A 17,110-nucleotide genomic window follows, 5' to 3' on the forward strand; every position below is an offset into this window, starting at 1 on the left:
CTCAACTTCGTCTCCCAAATTGATCTTCATCAAATGCATCTGATTGATGATATTCTGTACTTCATTAAGATGCTCAGACATTGAAGAACCTTCTTGGTACCGTTAAAACTTCAAACTTCTTAACGACTAGCACTTTGTTTCCACCCGACTTCCTCTCATACAGTCTTGAGTTTCTTCCACGCGGTGAAGGTCTGTAGTCTCTTAAGGACACATGGTGAAAGACAATCGCCGCCAATCCATCCTGTCGAATGTATCCAATCGCTTTTACGTCAAGCTTTTTCCACTTTCGCCCTCATCAGTCTTTTCTGGTTTTACTCCCTCATTCTCAATGGGAAGTGCCAAGTCCTTGCAGTATAGAAAGTCTTCCATCTTGGCTTTCCAGATGGTGTAGTTCTTCCTATTCAGACTCATCATGCGAGTGTTCACTGAATGGTCCATCTCTACAAGTTATTTAACCTCAAATCTTCTCTCAGGAATTTCGTCAAACACCTTCTGACCAAGATTCGGATAACACCCTAGGCTATTCTAACCAAGGATCTGATACCACTTGTTGGGGGTTATACCAATACCAATCGATTCCCCACTACACAGATAACTTGTATATGAACTCAATTCAACTCCGGACAAAATCTAAATATCAACTACAACTTATACTAACATGCCCAACTCGCTAAACAACTATTAACAACAGATAATAATGTAAAGCAGTAAAAGCAAACCACAACACAAAGATTTACCGTGGTTCGGCCAATGATGCCTACTTCCACAAGAGCTAGTCCTTTATAAAGTGGGAAGGAAGATTACAATCTCTCCTTTCAGTCTCTCACCTTACTAGATCACTCTTATCTCTTTACAGGGTTGTATTTCTGTAAAGGTTATCTCTCAATCTTGATAGCTTTCAAGATTGGGTTTCTCACTCTTTGTTTTTGTCTGGTTCTTAGTCTTAGGTTTTCCAAAACCTTGATTTTGGTTTTTTATCCAAAAACCAAATTTCATGATTCTTGTAAAATAAGAAGCCCACAAAAATAGACTGGCGCTGGCACGCTTTGAGCTGGTCGGCGCCTAAGATCTTGGGCGACCACACAATGACGCCGATTGGCAAAGTATAAGTTGACCGTATATGATACTTATATCGGAGCGACGATATGGCGACGCTGCGTTCCCCTTTGAAGCGGGTCGCGCTCTGAATACTGGAATGATTTCACAGCATGAGCGCCTCCTCTGAGCGCAGGTGCCCTCTGACAAATCCTCGCAGAATCAGCTCCGTTTCTCTCCTCATGTGAGGGATAACTCCAACACTGACATATCTGTGATTTTTCAGATAATTCAGTGCTTTGCAACTATAGATATATCAAATTTCTATTTTGACGTTGCAAAAGATCGGCTCTATGTTGGGTAACTGCAAAAGACCAGCTGTGTTCAAAACCTTTGAAAACTTATGATTGTTGCCTAATGCCAACATCCTAGTTCAATCATCTCAATGAACTGGTAATAGGATCTTACAAGTTACAACCTTACCCCAAGGTACTGTTTTTCAATCTTGTAGCAGTTAGCAGTATTGTTTCAAGGTACTGTTTTTCAATCTTGTAGGTGAGTCCTCTTGTTTGGTTTGTTTGTTTGTTTGATAATTATAGTGTTTTTTAAAATATATTTACAGTGGTGCCTTACTTGTAAAGCTACGCTTTTTATCCATTTCGAATATGACTTTCCATTGCTTTGACCCTCTCTAACACTTGTAAGCTGCTACAACTTGTTTCAGAAGGTATTACCAAGAAGGTGTTCTACCCACGAATGAAGGAGCACGCTGAAGCAAGGGAGGCAGGAAAGGACACATCTCTATCTAATAAAAAGCAATGGTGTGGAGCCCACAGAGACTCCATCTAATGGTTGTCATTGTCTTTTCTAAGTTGTGACATGGCAGATCCAAGTGTTTGGAGAGTTTGTGTAATTTTGTTAAGTGTAATCAATACTATGGGATCTATCCAAAAATCAACTAAAAGTCAACAATTGCAGCTGGACTTATAAATTGTTGGGCTAGCCCATAAACTGTTAGCGCCTCCAATTGATTTGGGCTTGTAGATAATGGGTAATTGGGATGGCCTCGCGGCTGTATTTATAAATTGAGTTGTTTTGCTGGTCTTGTGCCGAATATTTTACGCCTAAGATACGTGTATGCCTTGCGACGAAGGCGCGATGAGTTGTCAGGGTAATGTCGCAGGCGTGTCAAGGTCTCGCGGGCCGTAGGCACGGGCATACCCTAGTGTAGAATAAGAAATACAATCCAATACAGCTTTTTTGTTTGTTGGTGTGCTTGATCAATATGTCACTTTACGTATGCCTTTTCACATTATTACCTTCTTTGTTAGTTGAAAGTGCGTACAAGGTTAGAATAAAGCAATTACAGACCCATTTTTTTCTCCCTTCACTTTCACGCCAATAGCTTATACAAACTACTTAAGAGAAACCAAAGTTTACTAATTAACTGTACCATCTATCCACCTTAAAAACTTTTATGACCCATCTCTTGTAAACACTAAAGTTAAGTGTGAAAATTCAAAATATGACCTAGGTGTGGCTATTGGGTTTTCTTTTATTCTCGCGACAAGGCGAGATTGAGTTCCGTCGATTTCTGTTTAATTAGTTTAGAGGTGAGTCTAGTCTTCTTCCCAAATACCTAGTTTAAAATCATTTTGCAAGATGGGGTTTTGTTTTATTAGTTTGAACTTGTGTTTTTAGGTACAGTAAATGAACTATTTTTAGTTTGAAATGCAAACTGTGAATCTCTTTATTCTTTTGTTGAGTTGGAGCTTGTGTTCAAACTCGTACTGAACGAGTCGAGTCGAACTTGAATTTGAGCTTGAGCCCTATATTAAGCTCGAAGTCAAGTTCGAGTCGAACTTGAGCATGCTCGCTAAATGTGCGAGTCGAGCTTGAGCATGCCAATACTCGACTCGGGTAGCTCGATGACCAACCCTAGTTGCCAATGCGTTATAGGACTTTAGCTTAAAACTTTTGTCTACTTACTGGATTTAATTCAAGTGTATTCTTTGTAGGAGAACTCTTAGAAGGTTAATTGTAAATAGTTTCACTAGATTAATTTTCATTTCCTACCTCAGTTTATGGTTTAAATACTTTATTAAGTTAGTTTTTTGTCGTCCTATTCATCCTCTTCTTAATAATATGACTTAGTTACTTTGTTTTCATTTTATGATTGCAAACCCAGGTATATTTGATATTTGAATATGCAATGAAAGGCAAACTTTACAAGGAGCTCTAGAAGTGCAAATTTTTCAGCGAGAAACGTGCTACCACTGAGTTATTGGTTAGGGAATAAGTTGCCCTACTTAGCAGCATGTGTTTTCTTGTATATAGATGCAAAACAATTTTATGGAAGCATACCTATTTTTGTTTGCAAATATCTTATACCAATGATTTTTATGTGCGTCAATAGCACATTTCATCACTTGCACGAACCCTGATATGCTGCCATGGAAAGCATGTCATACACAGATATAAAGCTGGAGAATCTCCTGATTGGTCCACAGGTGTCTTAACCTCAGATATGTTGTGTTCAAACTTATTGTTACTTTCAACAGTTGAGAGTGTCGAGTATTAGGTTATTTTTTCATTTGGATTTGGATTAGGCTGATTAAATTTATATGAATTAGATTGGAAATGTGTTATTTATTTCATTACATTTTACGATTAAGTACAAATATATATTGGTTATCCAAGGGGATTGGAATGTTTCAATGAAATTAGCACTATGTATGAGTGGACTTGAAATTTAATGGATCATATTCAGGTATGTAGCTTATTCAGGTGTGTAGTTTATTGCAGATCCCCAATTTTGTGAGTTTTCATATATATTTACATTTCTTTTTTCTTTTTTTAATAAAAAAAATACAATATATACATATCACTGTTTTACCCAAATCGTCATTATTTATGGTACTTTTTATGACCGTTAAAAAGAATGAATGCATAACAGTTTATTTAAAACTCTCACAAATTATATGATTTGTTGTGACGGTTTTTTAGCAGTTGTTACTATTTTTTTTATGGTTTTATGACTGTTAAAAAAGATGAATGCATAACCATTTATTTAAAACCGTCACAAATTATATGATTTGTTGTGACGGTTTTTGAGTAGTTGTTACCATTTTTTATGGTAGAGAAAAGCTAGTCTGGAACAAATATTTGTGACGGTTTTGGGAAAAAAATAAATGACTCTCACTCCGTCACGATTTTGAAAAAAAAAACAGTGACAAAAGACTTTTTGTGACGGTTTTTAACAGTGATATATAGTTTTTTTCTTATAGTGTCTCTTATCAACTGTAACAAACTATTATGGATTCCTCATATATGTTGTTGACTTCTATTACTTTGTCTTTAACATGTTGTATCTAAAGAATAAGTTTAGAGAAAACTATATCGTATGAAAATCAAGAAATTGGGCTCTAGACACTTTCTATATTGTTCTTTTTTTTTTGAGAAAAGCCAAAATTTTATTTTGATATTACTCCAAATTTTTGTGACACATCAGACTTTAGTATACTAACGAAATCTTATTTCTCTTTTTTACCCCTGTCCTGATAACTGCCAATTTCTTTCGCACACGAAGAAAGAAAACTCTAAACCGTAAGCACGATGCTTTTTTGTCCCTCCCAAAATGAATTCAAACCAAAATTTCACATTTGGCAGTTTATTTTCCCATTATACTGCTGGAGTTTCAAAGAATTTCATATATATTTTTTATTTCATCGAATACATGAATTCTTCTTGAGATATCATATACGATCTAATTGCTGTAAAAAAGGAGGTAAATTGTTAGAATTCAATCTACTATTGTTTGATTTTAATGTTTTCAATTACTATTGTTTACAATTTCTTTTTTTTCTCAGACTTTTTCTTGTTGTTTGTTAATGGACTTTTCGGTGGTTGCGGTGACATTGTATAAGAATGAAAATTTTTCTATTCGAATTGGGTTGGATTCTAGGATTAGTGAAGTTAAAAGCATTATATGTACGAGATGGCTTGATTTTACTCCAACGACATGTAACTTATATGTGTTTTGTGAAGAAAAAAAAAACGTTAATTGACACTGATTCTGATCTGCAATCTCTAGCATGTTTTGTTTATGCTAAAGGATATGGTTTTGTGGAGTTGTATGTTGGTTTTGTTGAACAACCACTTAGAATGTTGTCTCATGGTAGTGTTAGTAGTAGTGTTACACATATGCGTGATGTGTCTACTCAAATTCAGCAACCTTCGAAGTCTTCTGTATGGGCAACATTGATAACTGGAGTTGGTCAGAGGTTTCGTGGTGGTTCTGTTGAATTCAAGACTACGTTACTAAAATACTGTCTTGAAAATGGGTATTCTTATTTTCTGGAGAGTAATGATTCTATGAGAGTTACTGCTGTGTGTACCATGAAGAAGGAAGTGGGATGTCCTTGGAAAGTGCATGCATATGCAAGGTTCAAAATGCTTCAGTTATTTGAAATTACAGAAATGGTTCCTAACCATACTTGTGGTGCTGGGTTTAAGGATATGCAATGAATCCCAAGATGACAAGTCAGCTTGTGAAGAGTGTTATTATTGACCAAGTGAGAGACAACCCTTTGTTGAAACCTATAGATATTGTAAAAGAATTCAAACGTGATTATAAGTTGAATTTGGGTTACTATTATGCTTACACTGGGAAAGAACTTGCTATGAAGGAGATATATGGTGATGATGCTTTGTCTTATGCACTTTTGAACTGGTATGAGGATAACTTGACGAGAACCAATCCGGGTACTTATACAGACTTGGAGGTGAACAAAGTGACTCGTAAGTTTGAGAGGATTTTTATTTCATTTGAGGCGTGCTATAATGGGTTTAATTATTGCCGGCCCATGCTTTGCTTGGATGGTACTTTTTTGAAAGCAAAATACAAAGGGTGTTTGTTATCTGCAACAGCCAAAAATGCCAATCAAGGTAAGTTTTTCGTACATTTGTGCGATTACCTAGGTTTCATGTTTTTAGAGAAAATGAAACCTAAAATAAATTATAATTTGTATTTTATTCTATATTCATAGATTTTGATGGATCTTTAGTATAATGTTTTTGTTTTTCAATGAAAATGTTATTCTTCATAGACACTTTTGTTGTATTTGTAGGTTTATTTCCTGTGGCATTTGCTGTAGTTGTGTCTGAGGATGATGGCAATTGGGCTTGGTTCCTGAAAAATTTGAAGAAAGTTGTTTCGCTCGATAGAAGGCTTACATTTATTACTGATAGGCATCATGGGCTGGTGACCTATATCCCAATCTTGTTTCCTAATTCCTACCATAGCTTTTGTCTTTGGCATTTAAAGAATAATATAAAGACGGCTGTGTCCAGTAAAAGTTCCAAACGTTCTTATGTTCAGAAGTTGCTCTCTGATTGTGCATACGCTGCAACTAACACTGAATTTGACGAAGCTATGGGTGAGCTGAGACTTGTTGGTGGAGATGAAGTCGATAAATTTTTGGAGAGAGTGCCTTATAAGCATTGGGCAAATGTATATTTTCAGGGGAATAGGTACTCTCTATCCTTTCTAAATGTTTTTATATATATATATAGATGTATATAGATTTGGTGGTATACTGTTTGTTGGTGTAGGCTTGTAATGTACTAGGACTTATTCACATATAAGTCCTTACTGAGATTTTTTTTTTTTAAATTCAAAGGGAACTATAGTACAAGCGAAGACCGTATATGATACTTATAATGAATTAAAAGACCAATGACACAATGACGGACTTTAAACAAGAGCGCATAAATCTGAAAGTAAGAACTACAACTTGATTTGTATGAATTAGTCTGACCTCACATGACATGTAATGAAGTCAGAGACCAACTTGGTATGGTTTAAATCGTCCAACCGGTGCCCTCTGATTTTGCTTGCCAACCGCAGCCTTATAACTTCCCATAAGACCGTAAGTATCATCTTCGATATTCCACCATCTAACCTCATTGGCGATGTGGATCTGCTGAAAGTTGCATATCACCACCTTTGCCGCCGATTCCATTTGGCATTGGTGTCGGGCCCCATGATCCCATGATAATCAGCAGTTGTCATGCCTACATAACCTCCAACTCCACCATTTAAGTAGCCAGGATGAAATGGAGCATTTACATAAGGCACCAAACCTCGCCTAAGATCGACAATCCCAGGGCCATTCCAAGGACTCCTTGGTGCAGCACCGAAACCAACTCCACCATATCCACCCATCCAGCTCTACTGTTTTTCCCAGCTCTTCTACCAAGAAACAACCATTTAGGTCCCTATTAACTAGATCTTCCAGCCTCTTCTCCTCATGTAATGTTGTGACCTGTGCAATACCTGTTAGTGTAACAAGTAATGATAAACAGGACTAGAAACACATGTAGTGGTTAGTCTAAGCCTCTAAGGTAATGGTGACAAAAGGACATTTAACAGACATTTACAACCAAGATGCCTTACAAGCGTGGGCAAGCGAATCAAATATGTAGCATTTGCAATTAAGACGAGACTAGGGGAAATGAAAGGAAAAAAAATACTTGGCAGAAAAATAAAAAAGAAAAACAGAAACACAGTAACCTGTGGTTAACACTGAATTTGACAAAGCTATGGGTGAGCTGAGACTTGTTGGTGGAGATAAAGTCGATAAATTTTTGGAGAGAGTGCCTTATAAGCATTGGGCAAATGTATATTTTCAGGGGAATATGTACTCTATCCTTTCTAAATGTTTTTTTTTAATATATATAGATGTATATAGATTTGGTGGTATAATGTTTGTTGGTGTAGGCTTGTAATGTACTAGTTCTTATTCACATATAAGTCTGACATGGTGTTAGACATAGTATCCTTACTGAGAAAACTTGTTAGTTGTACATATGACCTTTTTCATTTAATTTGTTTTTGTTAGCAACTGAAGTTGTTTCGCTTTGTTCCGGTTATTTTGACTTAGGTTTGGGGAGATGTGTTCAAATATTGCTGAGAGCTTTAATTCTTGGATAGGCAAAGAACGATACATGCCGATCACATCAATGTTGGATGCGATTCATGTTAAGATAATGGACATGATGACGAGGCGCCGGGATAAATGTAACAAATGGAAATCATTGATGTGTCTGAAAATGGAGAAAAGGTTGGTCAAGAGAATTCAACTTGGTCGGACTTGGAAAGTGACAAAGTCAGCTGATGATGTGTTCGAGGTTCACTCTGACAATATCTTTTGCGTTGATTTAAAGCGTTTCTTCTGCAGTTGCAATGTGTGGACCATTGAATCTTTTCCTTGTGAGCATGCTTTACAATGTATACTCAGTATTGGTGAAGACGTGCACAAGTTCTGTGACCCATATCTTGTTGTTAGTGCTTTTCGTGATTCTTACTCACATTCGATTAATCCTGTTCCTGATATTGAGAAACCAAAAGGGAAGCCTGAAGGGTCATTTATACTACCACCTGATACTAAACGTACTCCAGGACGCAGGAGGAATAAAAGGAAAGAGAGTATGGGTGCGAGAGAGAGAAAATTGCGTAAGTGTAGTAGGTGCAATTTGTATGGGTACCATAATCGCGCAACTTGCACTGCGGGCTGCTAAAGACAACCATAGTTTGCTGAAATTTTCATTTCCTTTACTTTTTTTTTTCTTTTTATATTTCTTTTTAGTATGGATTTGTGTTGTTGAACCAGTGATTCTTATTTATTTATAAATTTCATTTCCTTTTCATATTTTAGACTTTCAGTTTCGACGTTGTTTGTTATGTTTTTGATGGGCCTGTGTCATGAACGTGCGTTCTACTAGCTAAACAAAGTAAAACTTGTGACCACTTGTTTGTAAAGATTTGTCTTATTCCAGTTTGTCCAAACTCCAAAGCATCACGTACTGAGGCATGATTGTGCTAGTCTGCTAGAATTTTCATTAAGCATGCTTCAAAGATGGGAAGAAAATTAATAGAAGAAAACCAACTCCATGAAAGATCGCTGCAAGCACTTGATGAGACTGCTATAATTCTACAGAGTCTCAATCTATCTTGTAATTTAAAACAATCTTTAATCTTTGAGATGTGATATGTGATATGGCGTGTTGGACCAAACATCTCTGCAGAATTATTCCATGATCCCTTATTCACACTCTCATTGCCTAATTAATTTAGGGGCTTAGGGGTTAGGGTTGAGTTTCTAAGGGTTTAGGGGTTAATGCTTAGGGTGTAGGATAATTGTTCAGGGTTATTGTTTACTCTAGGATGTTGCAGGAACTACATCAAGAATTGTTATCTAACTCTAAAGATCACTTTTTTCCAGCGTGAGTACCCAAATCAGCAACAACTTTGGCTGCTCTAATGAGAGCATCGGACACCCAAATAGCTCCTTTAGAAAAGTAGCTACTGCTATAAAATCCAATCGCTGCTTCAGAAGCTATTTTTCCTGTCACAGATACGACATATTTGCTGGCCTCATAAGCTTTGGCTCCTGCAGTCGCTGAAATTTTGTTGGAGTCATCAAAAGCCTTGGCCTTGGTCAATGCATCTTTGCTAAATACATATCCCTTGGATACCATGGTTTTAACAAGTGTAACATATGTTCAGAGTTTAAAAAAGAGCATCAGCGTCTGCAGAAAAGTTAGTCATTTGGGTTGAGTTTCTAAGGGTTTAGGGGTTAATGTTTAGGGTGTAGGATAATTGTTCAGGGTTATTGTTTACTGTAGGATGTTGCAGGAACTACATCAAGAATTGTTATCTAACTCTAAAGATCACTTTTTTCCAGCGTGAGTACCCAAATCAACAGCAACTTTGGCTGCTCTAGTGAGAGCATCGGACACCGAAAGAGCTCCTTTAGAAAAGTAGCTACTGTTATAAAATGCAATCGCTGCTTCATAAGCTGTTTTTCCTGTCCACGATATGATGACATATTTGTCGGCCTCATAAGCTTTGGCTCTTGCGATTCTGAAATTTTTATAGGAGTCATCAAAAGCCTTGGCCTTGGTCAATGCATCTTTGCTCAATACATATCCCTTGGATACCATGGTTTTAACAAGTGTAACATTGTGTTCAGAGTTTCAAAAAAAGCTTCAGCGTCTGTAGAAAAGTTAGTCATTTCCACCCATGCAGCCATGCGCCCATCTAAATTTCCATTCTTATTTGGGTAAAGAGCACATTACATAGATGGGGCATTTATGTTTTTCATCTGTTCTCTCTATCTACAAACACCTATCACAACTTATATTTCAGTCAAGTGAGCTGTTAAAAAAGTTATCTGGTATAGATATATAGATCAATCTGAAAGTAAACTCCACAGATTCCTATAAACAGAAAGAAACTGTACGAAGTGAAGAAATTCTAAGAAAATTATTCTGTCCAAGTGCATATATCTGTCCAATCCCCTATTCCTCTAGACACACAAATGATAACAAGAAAAAAAATTCAGCTACATCCTTCTTTTCAAGTCTCATTGCTTTTATTTGACTTTGAAGGCCAACTTCTATACTTGTCAGACAAGATCTTATAGGCAAATTTTGCACGAGTCTTTTGGATTTTTTCTTCAAAGTTGCCTTCTTGGAACAAGAACTGGTTTTTTTCCTTGTATGACCATTGCATGAACTTGCATACATAAACTGCATTGTCTTCCCTGCGAAGAAATTGATATTAAGTTCAAATTAGGATAAATATATTTTAATTATAAAGTTGTTGAGTTTTTTCTCTTACGGTGAACATTGTTGTGGACAGTCCATAACTTGAATTGGGGAATCTGTTGGCAACAATTTTTTGCTTTCTCTATAGCGTCGTTTGTTCACCAACTCAGTCACTTTATCTCTCTGTAAATTCAATTATTTAGTTAGAAGATTAAATAATACAAGAAACAAATAAGTGAGTCTCTATCTAATGGGTTTAAGTAGGAAGGACTTGGTCACATGATTTGCAAGTAGAGGCCAAAAACAAACTATTTGGACTTTGTGAAGATAAGTTTTGAATGCAATGCTTTAAGGTTAACACAATGAAACATAATAATGTGTTTAATTACAATGTTAAACCACGCAAAAGAAGCAAGTAGAGATGCATTTAATAAGGTCACTAACCATTAGTTTAGCGTCTTTTTTGTATTTGTCTTTTGAGGTCTTTCCTGGCAGCAACGCATTGAAATAAATCCACTCCCAAGTGTCATAGTCCAATCTCAGAAGTGTCTAATGGTAGTTGTCCCTTGAACTTTTTGTTTTGGGTGTGTTAATCGGAAAGAAAGCGAGAACATGACATCTTCTTCAACTTCTTCCAAAACATCTTCTAGAAAGGATCTCACATTTTTTGGTTCTCATCTTTATAAATGTCTAGAAACAAGATGTAACTATTTTAGTTTACCCCAAAAAAAAAAAAAAGGAAAAGAAGAAGATAACATAGATAAAAAAAGAAATATGGGATTGGTAGATAACATTTACCTTACACATTGAATGGAAGAATTTGCTCTTTGCAGTATTTTGGTTGTTTTCTCTCAAATATGACATGAACCAGTCAATGATCTACATGATTCATGAAAACAAAAACAGGTCAACAATAGTTAGTGCTTTTTAGATTAAATGCTAATCATTTTATGGGAAGTGTTACTATAATGCATTGTCAAACATTACCTCGTTACTTAAAAATTTATTAAACATTAGATCTTCAAGTACAATTCCTTTAATGTTGAAATCATCTCCTGTCCATGCTATTGTGCTGCCATAATGATTGTTCAATATAATGTTAGAAAACTATTTATAAACAAAGGAAAACAAAGCCAATAACCCAAAAATGGCAACGCAGAAACTGAACATGGTACTCTTTATTTTCTTTGTCCATATTATCCTTCTTTATTATACTGCTTAAGATTTCTGACTATATATGCAACCAACCTAGGCCAATTGCTATACCTCTAAGGCTCTCGGTTCTCTTTTGTTTACTACTCTTAATTTGTTTTTGGACTCATTTACGACACAAGCTAAAATAAATGAAAGAATTACGACTTAAGCAAATGCAGTTAAAGCATCATAACCAAACAAAAAAATGCGACGGCAAGGTAGATCTTTAAAATATATAAAGCCAACCTAGAAAAAATAAAAACCTTCTACATAATATTGTATTACTAGCTGAAATAATAAAAGGGTATGCCATTCTTATTCCATAAACTATTATCAAATACCTTTTAGAAGCTTGATTGAAGAAAGTTTGCACCACAGCCTTTTGGTCATCATCCAGAAATTTCCATAGTGGGCTTGTAGCAACGTCTCTCAACTTGTCTTTTGTTAGATTCTCCAATGGCATCGATTCTGAATCAACTTTGATTGTAGTTTTCTTTCCTTTTCCCTCTGCATTTGCAAGGTTGTCATTTGTATACTCTTTTCTACATGTTTGACACTCAAAGCCTAGATAAATATAGTCTATTTCTTGTCGCTTCTTCCCCATTCCAATCATATTTTCAGTTACACTTCCTTTATCGCTCATTGCACCTTGTTTGTCTTTCAGCTCCATTATTTCCTCATGACACAATTTAAGTTGTTCTATCAACACATGCTTTTGGAATTGCAGTTTTCCAATAGTAAGTTTCAGTTCTTCAATATCTCGATTGTCACTGTCTTCTTTTGTTGCCTCTCCTTCCTTTTTAACATCTCCTTTCTTTCTATGCTCTTCAACCTTAATCTTTTGTTTCTTTTTTTTTTCCAACACATTCTTCAAAATCAGAGTCAGAATTGCTTTCCTCTTCTCTGTCAAATAATATAATTGTCTTATTAAAAAAAAAAAAAACTTCCAATTTGTCATTTCACAATTTCACAATTTGAATTACATCAAACAAAACTGTATTGAAATTAGTTGTAATCAACATACCTTTTTTCCATTTTTGAATTTGATGTTTTCCACATTGTTTTGGTTTCTCCAGAAATTCATCGCACTTTTAATTGGAATTTTGTAGATTTCGGATTAATTTTAGTTATTTTAATTAACCCACTACTCTTTTGGTAACTGGTTTAGTCCGTAGTTTTTTTTTTGTCGGTAGTTTTTTTTAGTTGGGACTAATATAAAAGGTCAAAATAGTAAAATTCAATCTGAAATTTGAGATAGATGTCAAATTTGAGGAAAAACGAAAAAAAAAGTTTGTTATTTCCTATTAACTTAAGAAATTTGTGTCTGTGTACCTATACCCAATTTTCTGGTATGAAAATAGCATGTGTTGTTCAAAACATTGGTTATTGACTAAATATAAGTTCAATGTATAGAGCAATAAGGTTTAATTCTATATTTTTGCACTATTTGTATAATAAAATATATGTTTTTATATTTTTAGGTGTGAACAAGAAGCATAAAAGCAATAAAAATGTACGATTGTTTTTAACAAGTATATATCAGGTCGGCTGCGTCGATATACCATCTGAACCGTAGATTTAGATTGGATCCATTGGTCCGATCTCAGTTTGTTTTAACAAAGAAACATAAAAAGGGTAACAATGTCATTTGAGCTTTTAAACAAAAACATTGTCCTCTCTCCCAAATTTAACTATCCCAACTCTGTCTCTATCCACAAAAACTCAACACCTCTAAAAAAATCTCCTTTTCCATGGAATCAACTACATGAAAAAAAAAGAAATCAACTCTATGAAGAAAAAAAATCGAAGACGAAAAAATTGACTTCAGTGGCTCTCTCTCGTCTCTCTCGATTCTGAAGCTCTAACCGATACTTAAATAATTAATTTTGAGAATTGGGTAGTTGATTGGGTTGGCGTCCTTTTACAAATTAGTGATTTTGGCTCGAATGGTTATTGCTACTATCCTTTGGTAAATAAAATGGGTGCAGGCGTACGTAATTCAGCTTTTGAGATGTAGTTTTTGGTGTGTGACTCAAAACCACAACGTTTCTCATTTGAATAAAAACAAGCATCAATGGTGATACCACGCCAGTTTGCCCCCTATTTTTTAAATGGAATTCTTGTTTCTCAAACTGAGTTATCCATATGAAATGGCTTGGCTTTAATTGCTATCACGTTCTAATCCATATTTATTTTGTAATCACCGCTACCTCGTCATTTCTCAAACTGAGTTTAAATTGTTTCTTATAACCGGCTTGTTAGGCTTTCTCATTTTTCTGAGATTGAAGAATCCCACTGTAACTCTGTTCTTCTCTTGGAGTGTCTTCTTTTCGGTGGAGAAAAGAAAAACGTGAATAAATAAGAAGACCGAGTTTTGTTTTGTGAAAAAACAAGGTGAATGAAGAAGAAGAAAAGGTTTTTCTTTTTTCTAAAAGAAAATAACATATTTGCTCCCGTTTTTTTTTTTGTAGCCCATTTTCTTTTATTTGCTTGGTTTTTTAGAAGTATATCTGGAACGTTAGATTTTGTTCGATCTGACGGTTGGCTAGGTATGTCGAAATAGTATATTATAATAGTATGTTGACGTATATATATATATATATATATACTTATTTTTTTAAGGAGACTGGCTTTAAGAGTCGACATATTTTTTTTGCATGCAAGTAGGAATATATTATAAATAAATAAAAGAATATTACATCAAAAGAGTTAGAGTTACATGGCTGGCTCTTAAAGCCAGTACTTAATGATAGGACTATCAAAAGACTGAGCCCAAGTCAAGCCTTGAAGATCGCCAAGAGCAGTCTCCTGTGCATAGTCTTGATTGCGCCCTTGTTTGCTTAAGAGGCTTCTCCAACTTGTGCTTCTCTCCAATACTTAGCTAAAATGGTAGTAACTCCTATAAGGGCTCTCTAAGCTTTTGATAAAACATGGTTTGGTAGAGCTCCACCTTCCCTCACCTTGGTTCAGAGTTGATCCCATCTTGGCAGCTGCATCGGCACCAAAGTTTGCTTCTAAGTAATTATGCGACATTCTCCAGCGGGTAAGTTTCTGCGTCGCTCGAAGCCATCTTGCTTTGAGTACATACCCAAGGAGTTTTATCCCTACGAAAGGCTATGATAGCAGCTAGAGAGTACTTTCTATCCATAGATGTTGCCATCTATTTATCACTGCTATTTCCACTGCCATGACAAGGGCATAACATTCCGCTTTGAAGTTTGTGGTAATCCCGAGCCTATGTGCCTTGACGCCCACCACTTGGTTCGTGTGGTCTCTAAAGATGACCCCAGCTCCTCCAATCCCTGGATTTCCCATTGAGGATCCATCAGTATTTGCTTTGACTTCGCCAGCATCAGGTGGGATCCATCTGACCTCTTGTATACATCTCTTCCGTGCTCTACCCTTGAGATTTAAAGAGCGCAGCACTTTCAGGTCTTCGACATAATTGTACATGTACTCTGATGCTATCTTTCCCGAGGATTTGGCACCTTTAACCACTTCGTTCTTTATGTGGGCTCTATTCAACCTTTTGTCTTCAAAGAATATCCTATTCCTCGTCTTCCATACCTGGGCCATGAGATGAACAACAACAGAATTCCAAAGCTCTTGTCTAATAGGACTGAGTAACTTGGGGGCAGTGAGGACGCCTTGCAGACTAAAGCTTAGACAAAGCTTGTGAACATCAAAGAGCCATGACCATAGCTCTTTAGTGATTGCACAGTCCCAAAGCATATGGCCAACCGATTCTTCCTCATTTTTGCAAAGCCTGCATTTGGAAACCATGTGTACGCCTCTCTTTCTTACTCTGTCCTCAGTTGGCACAACATTATGGATAAGTTTCCATGCCAAACAAGCAGTTCTAGGATGTACATATTTGTTCCAAACCCATCTGTGCTAGCCAACCACTTGCCCTTTTTTTCGAATAGAGTCAAAAGCAGCTTTGACAGTGAAATGGCCATCGGTTGCCGTTTTCTAGATTCTGACATCCTCGACGTCTCCCGTAGGCAATGGCAAGGAGTTAAAATCAATGCCCGCTCGAGCAAAGACTTGATGCACTTGGTTTGGAATGTTCCAATTCCCCTCGGTAATGATGTCTGAGACCTTAGCTTTGAGGGCCCTCCAGTTAACCCCATGTACTTTGTCCGCTAGAACAACTCCAGCCCAATCATCTTGCCACAGTCTAAGGTATTTTCTTTGGCCCACTAACCAGCCCAGGTTAGGAGACAGCTCCTCCAGTGCCCATCTTATGCCTGGCCAGATTGATAATTTTTTGTAGTAGGTGAGCAGTTCACCTGAGGCCATGGTGAACTTTGCACGCATAAACAAACTCCATTCAGTATTGCCTGAAAGGAAAGCCCAAGCAAGCTTCATGAGAAGGGCCAAGTTCATCTCTCTAAATTTTCTAAGGCCTAGCCCCCCTTTCTCCAGAGGCTTGCATACCTTTTCCCATTAAAGGGTTACGCCTTTCCTCACCGTAGGATTCCCTGACCACACAAAGTTTCGTATAGCAGTTATACAGTCTTTGATACACTTCGATGGCCACTTGTACACCGACATGTTATACACGGGCAAGCTGTTAAGGATTGATTGGGCAATGACCACCCTTCCTTGAAATGAGAGCATTTTACCTGCCCATCTACTTGCTCTTCTCTTCACTTTATCCACCAAAAGCTGAATACTTTCTCGAGTTATTCTTCCTTTAAAAAGCGGAGTGCCCAGGTATTTCTCAGGGAGAGACCCTTCAGAAATATCAAAAAGGTCTATAACTCTGGCTTTCTTGGCCCTATCCATAGCACCTAGGAACAACTTGCTTTTAGACTGGTTGAAAAGTTGGCCTGCAAATTGCTCGTATATATTTAGCAAGCATTTAAGAAGCCTAAGACCCCGTATACCTCCATTTGCAAATATGAAAACATCATCCGCAAACAAAATGTGAGTGGGGTTAGGGCACTTTCCCACTGCAGTCATATGTTTGATCTTGCCGAAGTGAAATAACCAATTCAGCCCTTGGCTCAGGACATCTTCCGCTATGTCGAAAAGGATGGGGGATAGGGGATCCCCCTGCCTGAGCCCTCTGCTAGCCCCGAAGAAACCACATGGACCACCGTTGATCATAACAGAGATGCTTGCACTTTTGAGGAGAGTAGAAATCCAGGAGCACCACTGGTTACAGAATCCAAACCTTCTAAGCACTTCAAGCAAAAACTCCCAACTAAGAGAATCAAAAGCTTGAGTGATGTCAAGCTTGATGCCCACATTGCCACCTCTA

At 36.8% G+C, this 17,110-nt stretch overlaps 1 protein-coding gene across 1 annotated transcript; it reads left to right on the forward strand.

Annotated features, from left to right (window-relative positions):
- The first annotated feature begins 4,530 nt into the window (after positions 1 to 4,530).
- Positions 4,531 to 8,745, forward strand: LOC147523251 (protein FAR1-RELATED SEQUENCE 4-like). The gene is made up of 4 exons (XM_086597947.1): positions 4,531 to 4,822; positions 4,905 to 5,982; positions 6,165 to 6,567; positions 7,980 to 8,745. Exons 2-4 carry the CDS (start codon positions 5,559 to 5,561, stop codon positions 8,614 to 8,616), a joined length of 1,464 nt encoding a protein of 487 aa, XP_086454073.1. The 5' UTR covers positions 4,531 to 4,822; positions 4,905 to 5,558; the 3' UTR covers positions 8,617 to 8,745.
- Positions 8,746 to 17,110: the final 8,365 nt, after the last annotated feature.

The sequence above is a fragment of the Coptis chinensis genome, chromosome 1 (genome assembly GCF_015680905.1).
Source record: "Coptis chinensis isolate HL-2020 chromosome 1, ASM1568090v1, whole genome shotgun sequence".
Lineage (NCBI taxonomy): Eukaryota > Viridiplantae > Streptophyta > Magnoliopsida > Ranunculales > Ranunculaceae > Coptis > Coptis chinensis.

What these genes read in the sequence shown, in the direction of transcription:
- LOC147523251 (XM_086597947.1), top strand. Translation starts at nt 5,559, where the DNA reads ATGAATCCCAAGATGACAAGTCAGCTTGTGAAGAGTGTTATTATTGAC. An exon ending in AGCCAAAAATGCCAATCAAG is followed by an intron (nt 5,983 to 6,164) that starts GTAAGTTTTTCG and finishes TTGTATTTGTAG; the next exon opens with GTTTATTTCCTGTGGCATTT. An exon ending in GTATATTTTCAGGGGAATAG is followed by an intron (nt 6,568 to 7,979) that starts GTACTCTCTATC and finishes ATTTTGACTTAG; the next exon opens with GTTTGGGGAGATGTGTTCAA.